This window comes from Apis florea, unplaced genomic scaffold, assembly GCF_048593485.1.
Source record: "Apis florea isolate Af1SG1 unplaced genomic scaffold, ASM4859348v1 contig_2897_pilon, whole genome shotgun sequence".
Lineage (NCBI taxonomy): Eukaryota > Metazoa > Arthropoda > Insecta > Hymenoptera > Apidae > Apis > Apis florea.
This window is the reverse complement of record NW_028256665.1, coordinates 2,307,033-2,324,191: the sequence shown is the minus strand read 5'-3', so window position 1 is coordinate 2,324,191 and position 17,159 is coordinate 2,307,033. Positions and strand designations below refer to the sequence as shown.

Sequence of the window (17,159 nt, the reverse complement as noted above, 5' to 3'; positions counted from 1 at the left end):
CCTTCACTTTTCACGTCCCGCACTTTTCGAGCCACTTTAGTCGCTTTGAACTCGCCTCCATTAATGGCGTGAAATGGATCTAATTTCGATACTTAGCTCACTCATTCTAAAACCTTTTAAAAAATTATTGATCGATTTTATATAATATAATACATTAAATGTCATATGTGTGTAATTTTATATTTCGAGAAAGAAGGTGGGAGATCGATAATAATATTTCCTTTTTTTTCTTTTTTTCTTTTTTTTTAATAAATCACCGTTAAATATCACGAATATACTTCTACAACAAACGTGATTTAATTTTTCACGTTTTTTTCGCTCTCGCGAAATACTTCGCAAAATATGCCCGATAACGTTCCATTCCATAATTTCCAAATTGCATCTCGAATTCTTCGGCAAACGAAATATCGAAATATCGAATTTATTTCAGATTCGCGAGCGTTGTAACGAGATCGATCAATTTCTGGGGAAATTTGTCAAAAATAGCAATTGTTCGTCGGGTCTAATTGAGGTTTCGTTAATTTTACACTGTCGCTTAATTATGTCGTTAAGAATACCTCGAGAATAACTGACCTTACCTCGATGGCAAACTACATTCTGTCACTATTGTCAACGAGAACGAGAGTAAGTGTATATCTCGTTATAACAAGGCGAAGAGTGAAGTGTCAAAGGAGAGAAAGAACGGTCACAAGTGGTCGAAGGAGAACGAAGGGAGAAAGAGAGAGAGAAAGAAACGGAAATCGCTGCGAAGGTGTGTCGCGCCTCCTCGAAATTAAAGCGGCGGAAACTAGTTCGAACTGTCTCGAAAAAATTGAGAAAATATGATATCTCTCTCGTGAGAGAAGACATATCCGAAAATAGAATATCAACGCTTCTTTCGCGTACGTAAAACGCCTTTGCTCTTCGCAATTTAAACACCGAGTTGAAATAAAAATAAAAATATCGGTATGCGACTTAATTTTGACAAAGAGGAGGAGAAGAAAAAAGAAATGGCGTTGCGAATGATCGCGATTGACAAAGTAATATATACACCGATCGAGAGGAAAAGAAAAAAAAGAAAGGCGCGAAGGGTTGATAGGATTGTTCGAAAATCGGGAAGCGAGACGAGGAAGAAAAACACGGAGGAACTAGACGACAGCGTTAATCGAATTACTTGATTACACTCCCGCGGGCGCGGCTTCGTTTATGCCAATTAGCGCGCTCGTTAGCGGTAAACGCCACATCGTGTCACGAGAGAATCGTCCTCGTTGTTATTTCCCTCTATATCTCGTTATCCTATGCGCCGTCCGTGCATATACGGCCGCGGAAACGTTTGATCTTTTCGATCGATGCGCACTCGTTACTCGTTTAACCGACTTCATTAAAAAGATACATGGAAAACAAACAGGAAAAGGAGGAAAGAGGAAATACGGTTAAATCGTTTCCTTCCGGTGAATTTCAATAAATTACCGGTTTAAACGATGCTCCATTGTATCCGTATATACACGTACGTACAATGCTATACCGTACAATACACGTTCATTCCTCTTTCTTCTATAGTAATAAAAATTGTTTGCGAAATTAATTAAACGCGGGAAAGAAGATATATTCAATGATATATATATATATATTTATCGAGGCACGATTACAAAGAAATGTTCGCAACGGTTAAAGGAAAGTAGGAAAATGAAATTCACGCGACTCTATACCAATATTTTATCAATCTGTAACGTAGAAAAGTTTGGCAAGGCCATCCTCTTTACTGGCCAAATAATCGAGCGTCATTTAGAAAGCACGGTATTTCCCCTCGTATCGTTGCAACACCTATCAACCGAGGACATCGAGGAAAATCGAGGGCTGCGTAAATCAAGACGAACGATTTCCCCGTTTTTCCTCGAACGAACGAAAGTTGGAGTTCTCACGCGAATTCCTCGCGGGGTTGGAATATATATACATCTATTTCCGGAGAGAGAGGGAGCGTTTCCATCGCGTAACCGCGTGATTGCGCCAACGTATCGGAATACGTGGGCCGATACGTAACTGCCAGGTGTGATATTACATCTGTATTATATATCGATGCGCACCGTTCAACCCTGGGGGAGGGGGGAACTCTCTCCTTTCCTCTCTCGAGGGGGGAATTAAGGCCGCGGAGGACCACCCGTGTAACATGCCCAGAATTATCCCCACGCTCGAATTCGGTATTTAGAACGGGACAAAGTCTCCTAATTGCCGAATGCGCGGGATCGATGAGATTTAACTCGCTTTGTAACCGTTTCGATTACGGGAAGCTGGATAAATCACGGGATCGTGGATACCGATGATATTAACACTTTTCGACTTGGATGGCTTTCCACGCTTTTGCGCCGATCTCTCGATCCAAAGGGTGAATCTTTATAATTTGTGCTCTAATTGGAATCCTTTTAAATTTGGAATCGATCGATTCTAATCTAAATATCCTGGTTAATTTTAATAATAACGAAATTCGTGCGCGTCCCAAGTTGGTTATTTTTCTGTATAACAAGTGAAATTGTTGATCGTAAGATTTCTTCTCCTCTGAGGCAACCGTGGTTATATATAAATTTACGAACGAAACGCAAAATGTGTATAACGGATCACCGAAACGTTACACCGTGTTTGGGTGTGGATGCTCTCGAGGAGGTGGATAGAGATAAGAGGAGAAGAGGAGAGTAATTGAGAAAGTTGGGAGCGGTGGGTGGAACTGGATAAGACGATAAGAATTTAGCGGGATCATATTCTCGGCGAGTGAATGAAAGGAAGAGGGAGGTTCTAATGGTTCCTCTCTTTAACGGACCAAGTGCAACTTTCAGCTCTTTGAAAGTGAAGTTGAATCGGTGTTCATTGATTTCACGGGCAAGTTGCCGATGGGGAAGTCGAGGCGAACTCTCAATTACTCGATCCGAGTATCGAGTTGGCGAGTTGCATTTAATGATTTCTTCATTTTTTTTTTTTTCTTTTTTTTTCTAAAGCAAAGACTTTAGATAAAGATAGCTAAATATCGAGGATAGGAATCGTATTTTTATCGCGTCCTTTTATTTATTTTTCTACCTTGTTCCCCAGAAGCGTTAAAGTGAAAAAAAATTAAGAAATCAATTAAACGGTTATTAAGAGGGGAGGCGAAAAATTGTGCGAAACCTCGTTGAGAGGGGCAATTTAAGGTAATTCTATGCGAATAAGTTGTAAGTTCGAAAGAATAACGAGCAAAAATTTCCATTGTTCTTCTTTCTTTGCTCTTATTTCGTGTCCGATTAGCTAGCAATGCACATGGAAACGTAGCCGCATCTCTTTCATTGCTCTGTCGTTCTTTGGATCGACGAGTCGAAACGTTAAAATATGTAGCTACACGGTGGAAAATTATTCAAGATGTTCAAAACTGCATAAGAATCGTGCCGCCACTCGAACAATCTTATACTTCCTAATATTTTAAACATTTCCAACATTTCTGAGAAAATTTCCCATAAATGCATAAAATTTCCCTCCCCTCCGTAAGATATATATTTACGAATCGTTTCGCATTTAAATAAATTTTTATACGAAAACGCGATACATTGCTGTTGTTGCTTCAAAAGTCATTTTCGGAACGCGAAAAAAAAAAAAATAAATAAATAAATAAATAAAACAGACGATAGAAAAATAATAATTTAAAAAATTAAATCTTCCTGCACCTCGTACGTATTAAAAACTGTCACGCTACAGATTGCGTTAAAAATTACGCGAAAGCGTTAGAGGAAAAAAAAAAAAATTAAAAGAATGTTCGCCGAAAATTCGTTCGCCGAAAGCGTCAAATAAAAAATAATGTTGAAACAAAAATACTTTACTCTTTGCTCGTTGATTTTTCTCACTTTCTCAAAAAGTGCCACGAATTATGCACTAGTCGGTCGATTTACGAGAAAACAATGCAACGGGGTTGCGAGAGCCGTACCGTTAGAGATAGAGAAGCGAGTGGAGAGAAAACCTGACCGCATGTTTCCCAGAGATAAAAGTTTAACGAAAAACAAAGTGAGACTGTTGAATGGGTCGCGAGAAATGGTGGAGTTGGAAGAGAGGGGAAAAAAAAGAACGGAAAAAAAAGAGAGAGAGAGAGAGAAAGAAAAAAGAAGAAAAAGATTACGCGCGTCCATCCGTCAGGGATAGTTGGCGGAACTTTGAAGCCGGCATAGGAAATGTCGAGAATGGTAAAATGCATTAAAATTCATCGCTTAATGACCGTCATAACCGGCTCGACTCCGCTGAAAAACCTTCCGACTCCTCGAAGGAAGAATTCTTTTTCGCCCCGAAGAAGCGAGGCTCGCGTAAAAATCAGGGAGAACTCGATGCTTGGATCGTCGTGATAATTACCGAGCGCTCTTTCTCTCGCGCAATTTCGAAAAGAACAAAAGAGTTTACGTACTCGAAGAGTTTTCGATTATCCTTTCGTTTGAATCAGTAACGAAGATCGTATCAGATTTTCAAACAAACGATAAATTGGTCTCGAGCTAAGCGATATTTATATATATATATATCTCCTTTCTCCTTAGACCTCCTCAAGTCGATCTCTCCCCTCGTTCTCTCTCGAAAAAAATACGCATCTCGCAATCCTCGCGACACAATAGATCAATTCTGCCGCGGAAGCAAAGCGTCGGTGGCGGCTAAAACGACGTCGCAATCGCGTGTAATCCACGATAAACAGCTGATAGACCGACGTACCGTGAAATCCTCTGAAACACGCGAAACCTTCGAAGTACACCTCTCTCGATTCCTACCATTTCCACGCGGAGAAGCCGATCCCCCCTCGATACCAACACGAATCTATAAAATCGATATTTATACATCTCCTATCCACGCTTTTTTCCTCCTCTTCTTTTTCCACTCCACTCGTTATCCCCGATCGTATACCGATCGAAGGCAGAAGCGAAGCACGGACGGAGAGGAGACGAAGAAACGAAAGGGATAGGAGAAAGGAGAAGAAGAAGAAGAAGAAGAAGAAGAAGAAGAGGTAGGTAGGATCGATCCTGGAAAAATGCACGTAAGATGGGCGCGCGCGCGGGCAAGATCGTCCAAAGAGAGAGAGTTAACGAGCAAAAAGCACGGATCGAGGTACCGTTCCGCGTGCTTTAGACCGGGCCCCATGAAAACACTGACCGCGCTCTCCGTATCGCGTGCGCTGTAATGCATCCCGCTGCACGCGAACCTGCTTTTCATGTCCCAATTGCGGCTAGACTCGTCAACTGCACGGAACATTTCGAGATGCTTCCACTCTGCCTACGTTTCCTCCTTTCCTTCGTCTTATTTATCTCTTTCCTTTTTTGTTTTGTTTTTTCTTTTTTGGGGAGTTGATTATCTTTCTTTAAATTCGATCTCGCGACAAGGGATCGCGAAAATACGATAGGAAGAACGAAGTTGATAAGTTTGGTTGTTGGATGTTTTTCGTTGAATTCTTTTTTCGAGGGAGGGGAGAGGTAAATATATATTATCGCGGTTTATCTCTTTCTTCTTTGATACCGTTGTCACGATTGTCGAGGGAGGGAGCGACGAGAAGAGAGAGAGAGAGAGAGAGAGAGAGAGAGAGAATGAAGAATCCTTGGAAGAAGGAAGAGAAAAGAAAAGGAAACGTCGAAAATCGATACGGGGGGGGGGAAATAAAATCTTCCATTGCTCGTCGTCCATTGCTGGTAATTTCGTGGAAATTCCAACGGGTCGAGATAGGAAAAAGTCAGTCAGGCCGATAATTGCCTTCATAATGAAAGTTTGACGAAAGAAGAAGAAGAAATTCGGTGGAATCGGTGAAAAAGTCATTCGCGTAAACTATACGAATTTTTTCCACGAGAGAGATAACGAAGGACGATCGAGGCGTGAAAAAAAGAATTAACTCTACGATACGACTCGTAATACGTAATAGTTTGTACTTGAGAGAAGACAAAGAAAATTCCGTCGCGAATTGGAAACGGATGAACGAAAGATGTCGCGAAGATAAAATGTTTATTGAAATGCGATGGAAATATTATTCCATTCTCAACGAAACGTTTCTTCTTTTTGGAGCACGCGATAGATAAAGGATTAATTTCGCGTTGCGTAAAGTCACATTCTGTCGGCAACCGTGCTACATACATTCTTTTATCGTGGCGAAGTATTGTATTGCGGTTAAAAAAAAAAAAGAAAGAAAGAAAGAAAGAAAGAAAGAAAGAGAGAGAGAGAGAAAAAAAGAGTTGCTTTTTCAATGTCAGAAAATCAATATTGGAAGTAGATAAAACGTGCCACTGAATGAAAGCTCTATTATGAGAGTCGTTGAGCGGCGAGCGACGTCGTTTTTTATTTAAATCAGACGAGGATAAATTGTTTCACTCACGGAATATTTATTAGCAAGTTCTCGCAGTTGCCGACTTAATAACTTCCCTTCTATATCTTCTCCGAACGGCGCTGCCTTCGGCATTATCGTTGTTCTTATTTACATTAAGTGCGTTCAACTTATATAGCCGATTACACTCATGAAAATCAATGGGCATTATCGTTCCTAAGCGTGAGCGGTACGGTTAGTTTCTCGGCCAACCATGTTTTCTTAATTAATCGTTGGTTCGGTATTTATTAATTCGATTCGTGGTATCGGGTGTGAAACCTTGATCCTTGATATAAAATAAGAGAAGAGAAAAGGTGGTTATTATATTTTAACGAGTAACGGATAGGATTCGAGCGTTAACGAGAGAAATTTTCTCTCGGAGGAAAGGGAAAACGCAAAAGTAAGGAAGAAAAATCATCGACACTCTCATCGATTCCCTGCTGTTCTCGCGTTTATATAACGTTTCTTGATAAAATTTTCATAGGATCGGGAAACGATCCGCAACAACAAATCCTCGTTGAATCGTCTGTGAACGCGTCTCTTTTCCTCTCTTTTCGAGAATCGGATTGAAAGAAGCATTATTTCCCTCAAGAAAGCCGAATGTAAGCTAGATACGATAACAAGTTGTTCCCAAGAGAGCCGGGGAACAGGGGGTTGATTCGAGATATTATCCGATTGGCTTTTGATCTTAATCTAAATTGCTGAAACTTCCACTGGAAGAGAATAATTCAAAGCTTCTACCCTTCTCGCCCTTCCCACCCTTCAACCTCTGTCCACCCTCCATTCTTCCTACGCCGGTTTGCCGAGCAAATTTACAAACGATAAAGCGGATCGTTTGTTCGTCGTTCGTCTCGCAATTATCAATAGCGAGAGATTATAATCGATGCCGATTCGTCTAGCACTTTATTACCAGCCATTTCTCATCCCCCTTTTGCCCTTAACGTCGAACACCGTCAACAGCCTGATCGATTGCTTCTACACAGGGTGTACCGAAAAGAACCGATCAAATTTAATTAAATTTATTTTTTAATTAAATAACGAAAACTCGATCAATTTTTTCAAAAAGCTGTTTTGACTTTTTTTTTTTTACGATATTTACGATTTCTTCTAAAACTGGGAAAATTAAAATTGTTTTTTCCCGGCAAGATACTGGGTGGAAGAAACTTCGGCCCACTTTGATCCAACATTTCTCTGCCACGTTTTTTCCAATTTCACGCCATGTTTGTCGATGTTTATCCTTCGTCGGATACGGAACAGATTCGCGTTTTTCGCCAATTTTCCTTGTCTATCCACGGATTAATCGTCAAACGCGGTAAACACCGGTCCGAGTAACACACCCTCGCGCAGAAGAAAAAGAAAAAAGAAAAAAAAAGATAAAAGGCTCGGAAGAAAGTTGAAAAGTTTGTTCCAAGACAAGGGGGGAGGGGGGGGGCTGGTTCTCGCGCTCGAGAAGAACTCTCGCCAAGAGGAATTTTCCAAAGTGGACGTAAGGGAAAGAAAATCGAGTTGCTGTCAACGGGTCAATCGATCAAGCTTCTTGGACAAGCTTCGACTTCCCTTTGCATATCGTTTCGCAAACTCGATTAAGAATTACGAAAACTTTCTATTAGATTCAAAAGTATCGCGAAACCCGTTTTATAATACGTTTTCGTTTTTTCCACGAACGAGAAGAAACCGCCACCGTTCATTTAGCGGAAATATTGAAAATCTCGCACGCAAAATACGGCGACTCGACAATTTTATCCCGCGTTTATCGACCTAATTGCATAGGAGGGGGAATACAGCAATACCGTACACTTTGGATTTTCCAACAGGCGGAGAGAGAAACACTCGTACAAGCGCAATTATTCATAAACGAATTAACACGATATCGAGTTATCCCTGTGGCCTCACGAAAATATACACGAGCATTGGTCATCGACGTAACGATAATCAACCGTTTCAACAAGCGCAATACGATAATACCAGAATATAGTAGCGCCTTCCTCTCTTTCTTCGCAAACAGAGATTAGATACGAAGCGAAACGACGATGGGACTAACACAAGGTCCGTTGTACGCTACCAGACCCCGTTTCGTCTCTTCTTCTTTTTTCTTTTCGAACACCGACACCAAGGGATCATCGAGTCGTTTTTCATTCTTCTCGTCCACGCCCGTTCCAGTTTCCAACCTCTCTCTCTCTCTCTCTCTCTCTCTCTCTATCTATCTCCATCTCTCCTCTCGGTGTATACGAGAGGTTCTATCCAAAGGCAGGATATAATCAGCGGAGAAGGAAAGAAAAGGTTGGTCGAGGCCAAGTGGAGTCCCTTGCCAACTGGACCCTTCGAGCCATTACAACGAGGACCGCCTCGAACGAGGCGAGGCGAAAGATTATCGAACCAAGGTCCTTCAATGACGGTCACTGCCTCTTTCCGCGATACGCTCGCAATCTTCGACCTTGATCGACCTCGATCTCCTCTTTTTCCCCTCCCACGCCCTGTTTCGCCTCGTTAATTCGGCGGGCATAAGCCTCCATTTATATCTCCGGGAATAACGACGGCCCGATCCTCGTTTGATTTTCGATCTCAGGGAGCAGGTTTACGACCCGCCAGGGAAATGGAATCTATGCGAAACAATATAAACGGGTAGAGGTTCGCTGTTTGATTCGGTTGACCAACTCGATCGAACGGGAAGGAACAAAGGAGATCGCGTCCTCTCTTTCCAACGTCCCGATCCGCGCCTCTCTCGCGCAATATAATCTCCTCGGACGATTGCCTCCGCTTATTTTTCCCGGAAAGAATAACTCTTCGACCCGGGGTCCCTTCGATCGAAGCAAATCGAGCAAATTTTATTCGATTCGCGCAAAGAATTGCGCGAAGAGTTTTTTTTTAATTGTTAAAACTCGACTTGTTCTCGCGTGAAACAAGATATTCGAAGTAACCCGAGGCTTGAAATCTTTCAACTAGTTTTCCGCTAGCCTCGCGTTTTTAAGAGGATAATAATGAAACGATTTCTAAAAAAACAATTTTCTCTCGTTTCTCGGGGATGAAAAGAAGAAATTCTATCGTTCTTCGTGAATCGTAAAAATGTGAACGTTGTTTTTTTCTCTTTCTCTTTTCGCCACTTTTAAAAAACGAAGAAGAATCGAAATTTCGGCGATAATATCGATCGTAATATTCCCCCCCCGGCCATGGAACCCTTTCCACCCTTTGCTTCGGTAAGTTTTTTGCGCAAAGCGAGACGACGGTTCGAGTGTCGCCCATCGAGGCATCGAAGTATTTTTATCAACGGGGGGACAACGAGAAACACCACCAAATGATCAATTTCACGCAGAGAGGAATACGCAGGGAAAGGAAAATATTCGAGCAATGCGGTTGGTGCGCGAACACCGATATGTTGCAATATCATGCAGATTTTGTATCAAGCGTAACGATGCTTCTTTGTAATTACATATCTCTTATTAGCTAGCTATAGCAGTATTTCGTAACACTCGTATTGCGAAACCGAAGCGGGAAAAGAAGAAAATCTCTTTGCTATCTACGCTGCTGCTACCGTGCCGATAACGTACACATTTTTATATTATTTTCACACAGCGTCTCTCTCTCTCTCTCTCTCCACGCAATTGCACTCACGACCACGAAACAATTTACTCGCAACTCTCTCGCTCGACTATCGAAAAATTACATCTCGATATTAATCCTAGCGCGTGTATTATTACTAAGCGGTTCAAACTTTCCCTCCCGCGAAAAGAAAGCGCGGGATCCCCGATGCGGAAAAATTGAAAATTAACTCTCGTTTCCAATTTCCAATTTCAACTTCGAAAGAAGGCAAAGAAGGCAAGAAGAAGAAGAAAAAGAAGAGAAGAAGATTCGAATCGCTTACCCGCCTTACAGACGTCCACGTCCACGTCGTCGCTGATACCGTGGGGGAATTTGGTATTCAACAGCTCGTCCACGCTGAATTTGCGGCTCTGCCTTCCGAAAGAGTTCTCGGTCAGAGGATCGACAGCCCGGCAATCGGCGCATCGGCTCGCCAAACACATAATCGAGAGCAACGGGAGCAATCTCATCTCGATATCGTCGAGATATCGGTCCCGAACGACGAGTGTGCCTTCCACCCCCCTCCGTGCCTACAACCACCCTTAGGCCATAAAAGACCAGCCGCCTACTACTACCGCCTGAACCAACGCATTTGCCACTGTCTCTCTTCCACCACCCCTCTCTTCCTTCCTCCTCCTCCTCCTCCTCCTCCTCCTTCCACTCGCGAAAACCACCACCACCACCACCACCCTCACCACCACCACCACCACCACCACCACCACCACTCTCGAAACGCGGGAAAAACTTTCTCTCGACGGGGAGGATGCCACCGATCACATGCCTCCGAACTTAGTTCGTCCACGTACCACGACGAGAACGGCCTTTTGTCGCGAATCGAATCGATCCAACGAGCTCGTTTCCACGGGGGATAAAAGAAAAAGGGGGGGGGAAGGGGGAAAGAAGAAAAAAAAAAAGAAAGAATTCGTCCAAGAAATACGAAGCTAAAACTCTTACCCCCTTTTTCGATCAATTACACGCACACACAGACACACGCCCGTAAAAAACGGCGAAGACTCGCGAAGGCGCGAAACAAAAATTGGTTTATTTATTGTCCGATCGCGCGACGATGAGTAAGAGGATGACGACGATTGAGAGTAGCGAGCGAACAACAACACGGTTGCCTCGGACGAAAACGTAATCGCTACTGCGCGCGATGTTGGGAGCCGATCTTGGAGGAGCTCGAGGGGCGTACGTCATCGGGGCGAGAGAGAGAGAGAGAGAGAGAGAGAGGAGGGGCGCGATAAGAAAGGCGACGGAGGAAGGCAGCGGGAGCGCGGGTCAAAGTTCGTGTCACGGATGAGAGAGGGACGGCGGCGGCGGCGATCGTCCTTGCGTGGAGAACGTGGAGAACAGACTGATCGTCCCTCGCGGCCGACACGACGCAAAGCGTTCGAAAGCGCGCGCCCGTACTGGCATTAAGTCGAGAGAGGGACAGAGGAGGAGGGGGATACGTGTGTGTATCTAGAGGGGATGCCGGGAACAAGCGGTCTCCTCCCTCGCAAACCTGCACGGCACGAGGGTGGCCGAGACACTGACCGAGCTTCCGTCGTTCGGCCACCACCGAGCCCTAAACCAAGCCGACCGAAAACAACTCGCGCCCGAACCGAAGGAAAGCCTCCTTCTTTCGCTTCCACTTCCATCGTTCGTTCTCTCTGATCGCAAACTTTTTCTCCTCGTTCGGAAATTTAAACAGAATTTAGAGAGAGAGAGAGAGAGAGAGAGAGGGAGAGAGAAGGGAAAAGGATGTAAATTGATGTTTCTTTTTTTTTCTTTCGATTCGATGGTTAAAAAATTCAGAAGCGAACTGGCGCGAAAAATTGGACGAAAGGCGAGAATAATCGAAAAATCTTTTCCACTCTCCGCTTTTCGCTAATCCGAACGAGTACAAATCGAATACACTTTGAATATTCGCGGCACATCGAACTTCCCCTCCCTCCTCCCCATCTATAATTCATCGAACGTCCGTCCGTGTGGTAATCCTTGTGTCACGAATTTACATATACCGTGTCTGATTTTCCGCACGAGTTTTCGCCCACGAAGGAAACGTACGTGTAACACAAGGTCGCGTCGATTCGAAAAATTAACCGGTGCAATTTCTATTTACGAAAAATAGGGCGCGGAATGTGGAAAGTTGTCTCGAAAGGGCTGGTCTTTCGTTTCGAATAGGAAGGGGTCGGTTTCGGACGCATATTGATAAATATTCCAAAAGTGGCGGGGCCCGTCGCCCACGGGAAACACGTGTTTCGTATCCCACGCAACGACCTGTATCGGTCAAGTATCGGATTACTGTCATGGGATCACCCTTTAGGAACCCTGCCTGTCTATCCGAGGGTAAGTGCATGTCGACGCTGCACAGAAACCCTCCACGAGAATAATCTCTGAAGGTACGAAGGGAAAAACCGAATTCTCTGTTAACGTCACGCACGAACGAACGAAACGGTGCAACGTTTATACGAGGGCGGACCGATGGAAAACGAATGAGCACGTGAAATGAATCAGAGTTTGTGAACGCGTTACCGATGGTTAAATGGCGAATACCGAATAGAAGGGACGAACCAGTCTTCCTTTTTTTCTTCTTAATGTATATATATATATTTACAGAGACAGAGTTGAAAAGAGTTGTCATCGTTTCAATCGATATTTTATTACTGGAAAAAATTGTGGATGATTATTTTTTTTTTTCATTATTAGAAAAATTGGTTCGTTTTTCGGAAAAAAATATCGTAATCTGCCGTGATCGACGAACGATATTTAGGAATACAATAGATTATTGCATAATTGTATATTTCGAACGTAATATGATAATGATGAGTAACAATTCAGGAGGATTAACTGCAAACGACTAAGGCATAGTATTTTAACGAACCACTAGATTCACGAGTGGCGTTTAATTAAAATCATTAAGGAGGGGAATATTAGGAGCAATAAGTTACGTGTTCGTGGCCACAGCTGCACGTGAAACGTTACGTATAAAGTCAATAACGTATATCTGCAATAATTGTGATAGCCTCTATCGATACTCGATAAAAAAAAGAAGAAGAAGAAAAATAAATTCCACACCTGATTCTCACTCGCTCGTATCTTGCGTTCCAAATATCCCTGAACGAATGCAAAATTAGCACGATCAAAATAACCACAACAAATTTATCGTCTTCTTTTAGAAATTTTCGAAAAATCGCCGCGATCCTTCGAAACTTTCCCATTTCGCGCTCTCCTTCCCGTCTCCCGTTCGTTCTCTGATCTTCCTTCCTCCGATCCTCCCCGTCCAACGTGTGGAAAACGTCCCCTCCCCTCTCCTTCTCGTGTCCATGCAATTCGAGTTCGACGGGGAAATAATTAACGCGGAAAGTTTCCACGCGATTGAAAGATCCCGCGATAGAAGGGTGGATCGAGCGACATTAATTAAAATCGCAGAGTTTAAGCCCATCCCTTCCTAGACCCGCTTTTCCACTCTGCGCTTCCCCTCGCGCGGCTCGCATCGTTTAAATCGCATTCTTGGCACGCGGATAGAGCGGCGGCGATGAGAATCGATCTCTTTTCGAGCGAGTTTCTTTTCTTTCCGACAACGGTGAGGAGGAGATTCACGAGAGAGAGATTGGGGAGATGCGTTTTCGGTGTAAAACTCGCGCAGTAAATTAGCCATAAGTGCATCCGGTCGATTGGTTCTTAGGTCGAAGTTGGATCCCGGAAATGAGTGTTCGGATGATAGTTTGGTATTTTGGGAGAGGTAATTGAATTGTTAATTGAGAAAGAATTGTACTCTCGAATGTACGTTTTTTTTTTTTTTTTTTTTTTTTAGGTTACAGGATAAGTTTCGATTCTTGTCGTGTCGTTCTTCCTATCGAAGAGAAAAATTGTCACAACTTCGATCGAGGAAACGAATAAAATAATTAAGTAGGATTACAATGAATAGTCGGAAGATAAAGAAAAAAAAATAAAGCCGATAAAGTTTCCCCCCCCTCCCTCTTTATTCGTCTGTGAAATCATTGCGCAAACATTTCCGTTTGAAGAGTTCGCGGTCGCCGGGCAAATACACCCGAGTTATTAACGGAGGAGTACAAGCTCCATTGTGATTTTAATTCATTCTCAGGTCGTCTAACGACGACGTGTCGTAGCGCGGCAAAGGTGGCCGAAGAAGAGGAACGGAAGAAAAAGGCAGAAATGGCGAAAGAAAGAAGGGGCGGAAGCGACGTGGAGGAAAGAGAGAGAAACCTTCTCTCCACGACCGAGAGAACGAAAAAGTACCGCGTGTGCTCGTTTAAACAAGCTGCCAACGAGTAATTAATCAGCGTTAACATGCACTCTTTACTGCGCGCATAATGAAGCCGATTAGATGCGCGTCGAAGCTTTCATCTCTCCAGACTGCGTCTCTCGTTAGACAGACTCGTTTCGCCGATACCGCGGAAGATGGGGAAAAAAAAAAAAAAAAAAGAAAAAAAAGAAAGAAAGAAAGAGAGGGGAAAAAATCAGAACGGCGGAGATCCCGAATGGGGCTAAACATCATTTGCGGGGTCTAACGATATCGTCGTTCGAGATAAGTTTAATATTCGAAACGCGATGTTTGCCGGTCGCGATACGAGGAACTTTCGTACGACAGTGCTCTTCAATTCTTAATGGGGAGATGTCGACAACTTCGATGAATCATTCGTGGAAAATTTTAGTGGACTGGAAGAAGTGGAATATCTTCGTTCTTTTTTTAGTAATATTCCGTGTAATTTGGTAGATCGATTAATTAAAAAAATATTTTCTCCGCCAGGAATTTTTTCGTTCCGAACTTGGAGAGATCTTGGAGAGATTTTTGAATCGAAAACGAGGTTGAAGAACACCGAGCGAGAGGGTCAGATTATCTTAATACCACCGAGGCGGAAGTATATCTCCGGTATTATCGGTGGGTTCGCGAACTTACGAGAGGATATTCAAATCGATCATTCCGGTTGAATATTTTCTAGTAATGGAACGTGGAACCCGCGTAACGATGCGATTTGATAGAATACCGTGTATGGGAGTCACGAATCACTACTTATTCTATCGATCTTGTTGGAAATAAAAGAAATTATATATATTTTTTTTTTTTATTTTTAACGAGAATGATCGTTAAAATTGAATTTTCGCGTGAAATGTTTTAATTTTCAAACACAAACGCGTACTCTTCTTTGCGATGAGAAAGAATTTCATTACAAGAAAGGTGAAGTATAGTAAAACTTCATTTTTATGCATGTAGAACACGCAATAACCCAGTTTGGTTATTTTATTCTAGGATGCCTCGTTTCTTCGATTTCGTGTAAATTCGATATAGAAGATCGTTTTTACACGATCTTTACAAATGAATTTTTATGCAGCTTAATAAATGATACCGAAGTCTCAAAAAAGGGAAAAAATTAAAGACCAATCTTTTTGCGTCGAAATTCCATAGGCGCACCTTGTCCGATTTCGCAGAAGTACTATATTTTGTGCGCGCAAAAAGGAAGAGAAATCGAGCACACACGGCCCTATTCATTGGCTAATTTATTGCTCGTGTAACCGAACGATAAATACCTTTGTACAACTTCAATCGTTTGTAAATGCGAAATTAAGAGATACAAAGAATACTATATGCTCGATTTTGCGAATTATATTCGTTTTAAACAAAATCATTATAATGTATTGGCATTTAAATTATTTTCAATCGTAAAGTTATTCATTAAAAGGGAAATATTTTCACTATCAGAGTCGTTTGTAAATGATGAATTCGTAATATAGATTGAAATAAAAAAAATACGATAGAATAAAACTATTTAATGATCAATGATAATAAAATTTATTAATTACTAATAAAATGAATTTATTAATTATTCAAATGAAATTATAAAATAATTTAAAAAAATTAATAGTATCAATTTTAATAAATAAAATTTTGTTCAAATTTTGAAGTTAAATAATAATATTTATCAATGTATAATATTTACAATATTTTTCTAAATCTGATTTGCAAATAAACTAATTTCTTTTAGTACAATACTGATTTGATTTCGTTTAAATAATAAAAGCAAATTTCTAATTTAAATATTCGTTATTTTTAATTGTTCAATTATAAACTTTATTCTTTACTGTAGAGTGCGTTATAGTCTAGTTACAATTTTTATCGACGTCGATAATTCAGTTTTTAATCGAAATGTAATAATTTAAATAGATGAGATATAAATGAAATAAAAATAAAAAACGATTGATTGTAACTTCAAAAATGATTTCGCGCGTTTTTTGCAAATATCGATATGTTATTATGCATAAAAATAATTGCTATATCAAATATATTATCGACCAAAGATAAGTCGTATATTTTTGACATTGGTCAAAAATTTTAAATATAATTAAAAGTAAAGAATATAATGTCAAATGATTAATAAATTTTAATTTTTCTACATTTTAAGAAATTATAATAATCTATAATAAAAAAAATATTTGACAATCTATCTTATTTTACTTATTTATAATTAATTAATATATATTTAGCCTAGTATATTTCTAATTTTATATTTAAAAAATAGCAAAAGATATATCACACATATATTTTACGATATTCACACATGCAAAAAGCCTACACATAAAGTGTCATAATTTTCAATAATCGGATAATATGCTGTCTACCGATTTCAATGTATCGAATTATAAATTGGAGAGAAAGTTTGTTTGGTAATTCGACAAGCATAACGAATCTGTCCGAACGCGAATTTTTCAGAAAGGTTGTATTATAACAAATGTGTTATAACAATTTTAATCTCGAGGCCTTGAATGTAAAATGAAAATAAACATAGAAATAATACACGAGTTGAAGATACGGATAAATATAGATAGAAAAGAAATGAGAATCTGTAGAAATAAAACTGTAAAACTATGTTTTATGTTTAAAAAAAATAAATAAATACCTTGTTGACATGAAAGTTAGCACGTCGTCTTCTGGACATTGTGACGTATGCATAAACTAGCACACTTACAATACGAACTACCAGTAACTTTAACTTTCAAATAGACGAGCGGTATCACATAACGAAAAAAGACTTTATTTAACTTTATTATAATAACACTTATTGAATGATTACACGAACACTTATTAATCAACGAAACTACGAATATAATACTCGATAAATCGTAATACACTATTCTATCAATAAAAATTCTACACAATTCCGGTGTAATTCGTTCTGTCGTTACGATTTTTAAGAGCAAACTGACGCCATGTCACGGGCATGCGCGCCGATTCTTATAGCAATTTTTTGATTGGTTGAAGTTGCATAGT

General features: G+C 40.9%; 1 protein-coding gene across 9 annotated transcripts in view; it reads right to left on the bottom strand.

Moving 5' to 3' along the window:
• The window catches only part of tok (tolloid-like protein 1 tolkin), a 51,636-nt gene extending 34,730 nt beyond the window's left edge, over positions 1 to 16,906 (bottom strand). For 8 of the 9 annotated variants that reach the window (XR_015291905.1, XR_015291904.1, XR_015291906.1 and 5 more), the window contains exon 1: positions 10,170 to 10,487. Coding sequence is in view for 1 of the 9 variants with exons in the window: in XM_086907548.1 (XP_086763674.1) it covers positions 10,170 to 10,356 (187 nt within the window). In the remaining 8 variants the exon portion in view is untranslated. Of the gene's footprint in view, positions 1 to 10,169; positions 10,488 to 16,788 lie in introns of those variants that run through there. The other variant, XM_086907549.1, reaches the window with a different exon arrangement.
• Positions 16,907 to 17,159: the final 253 nt, after the last annotated feature.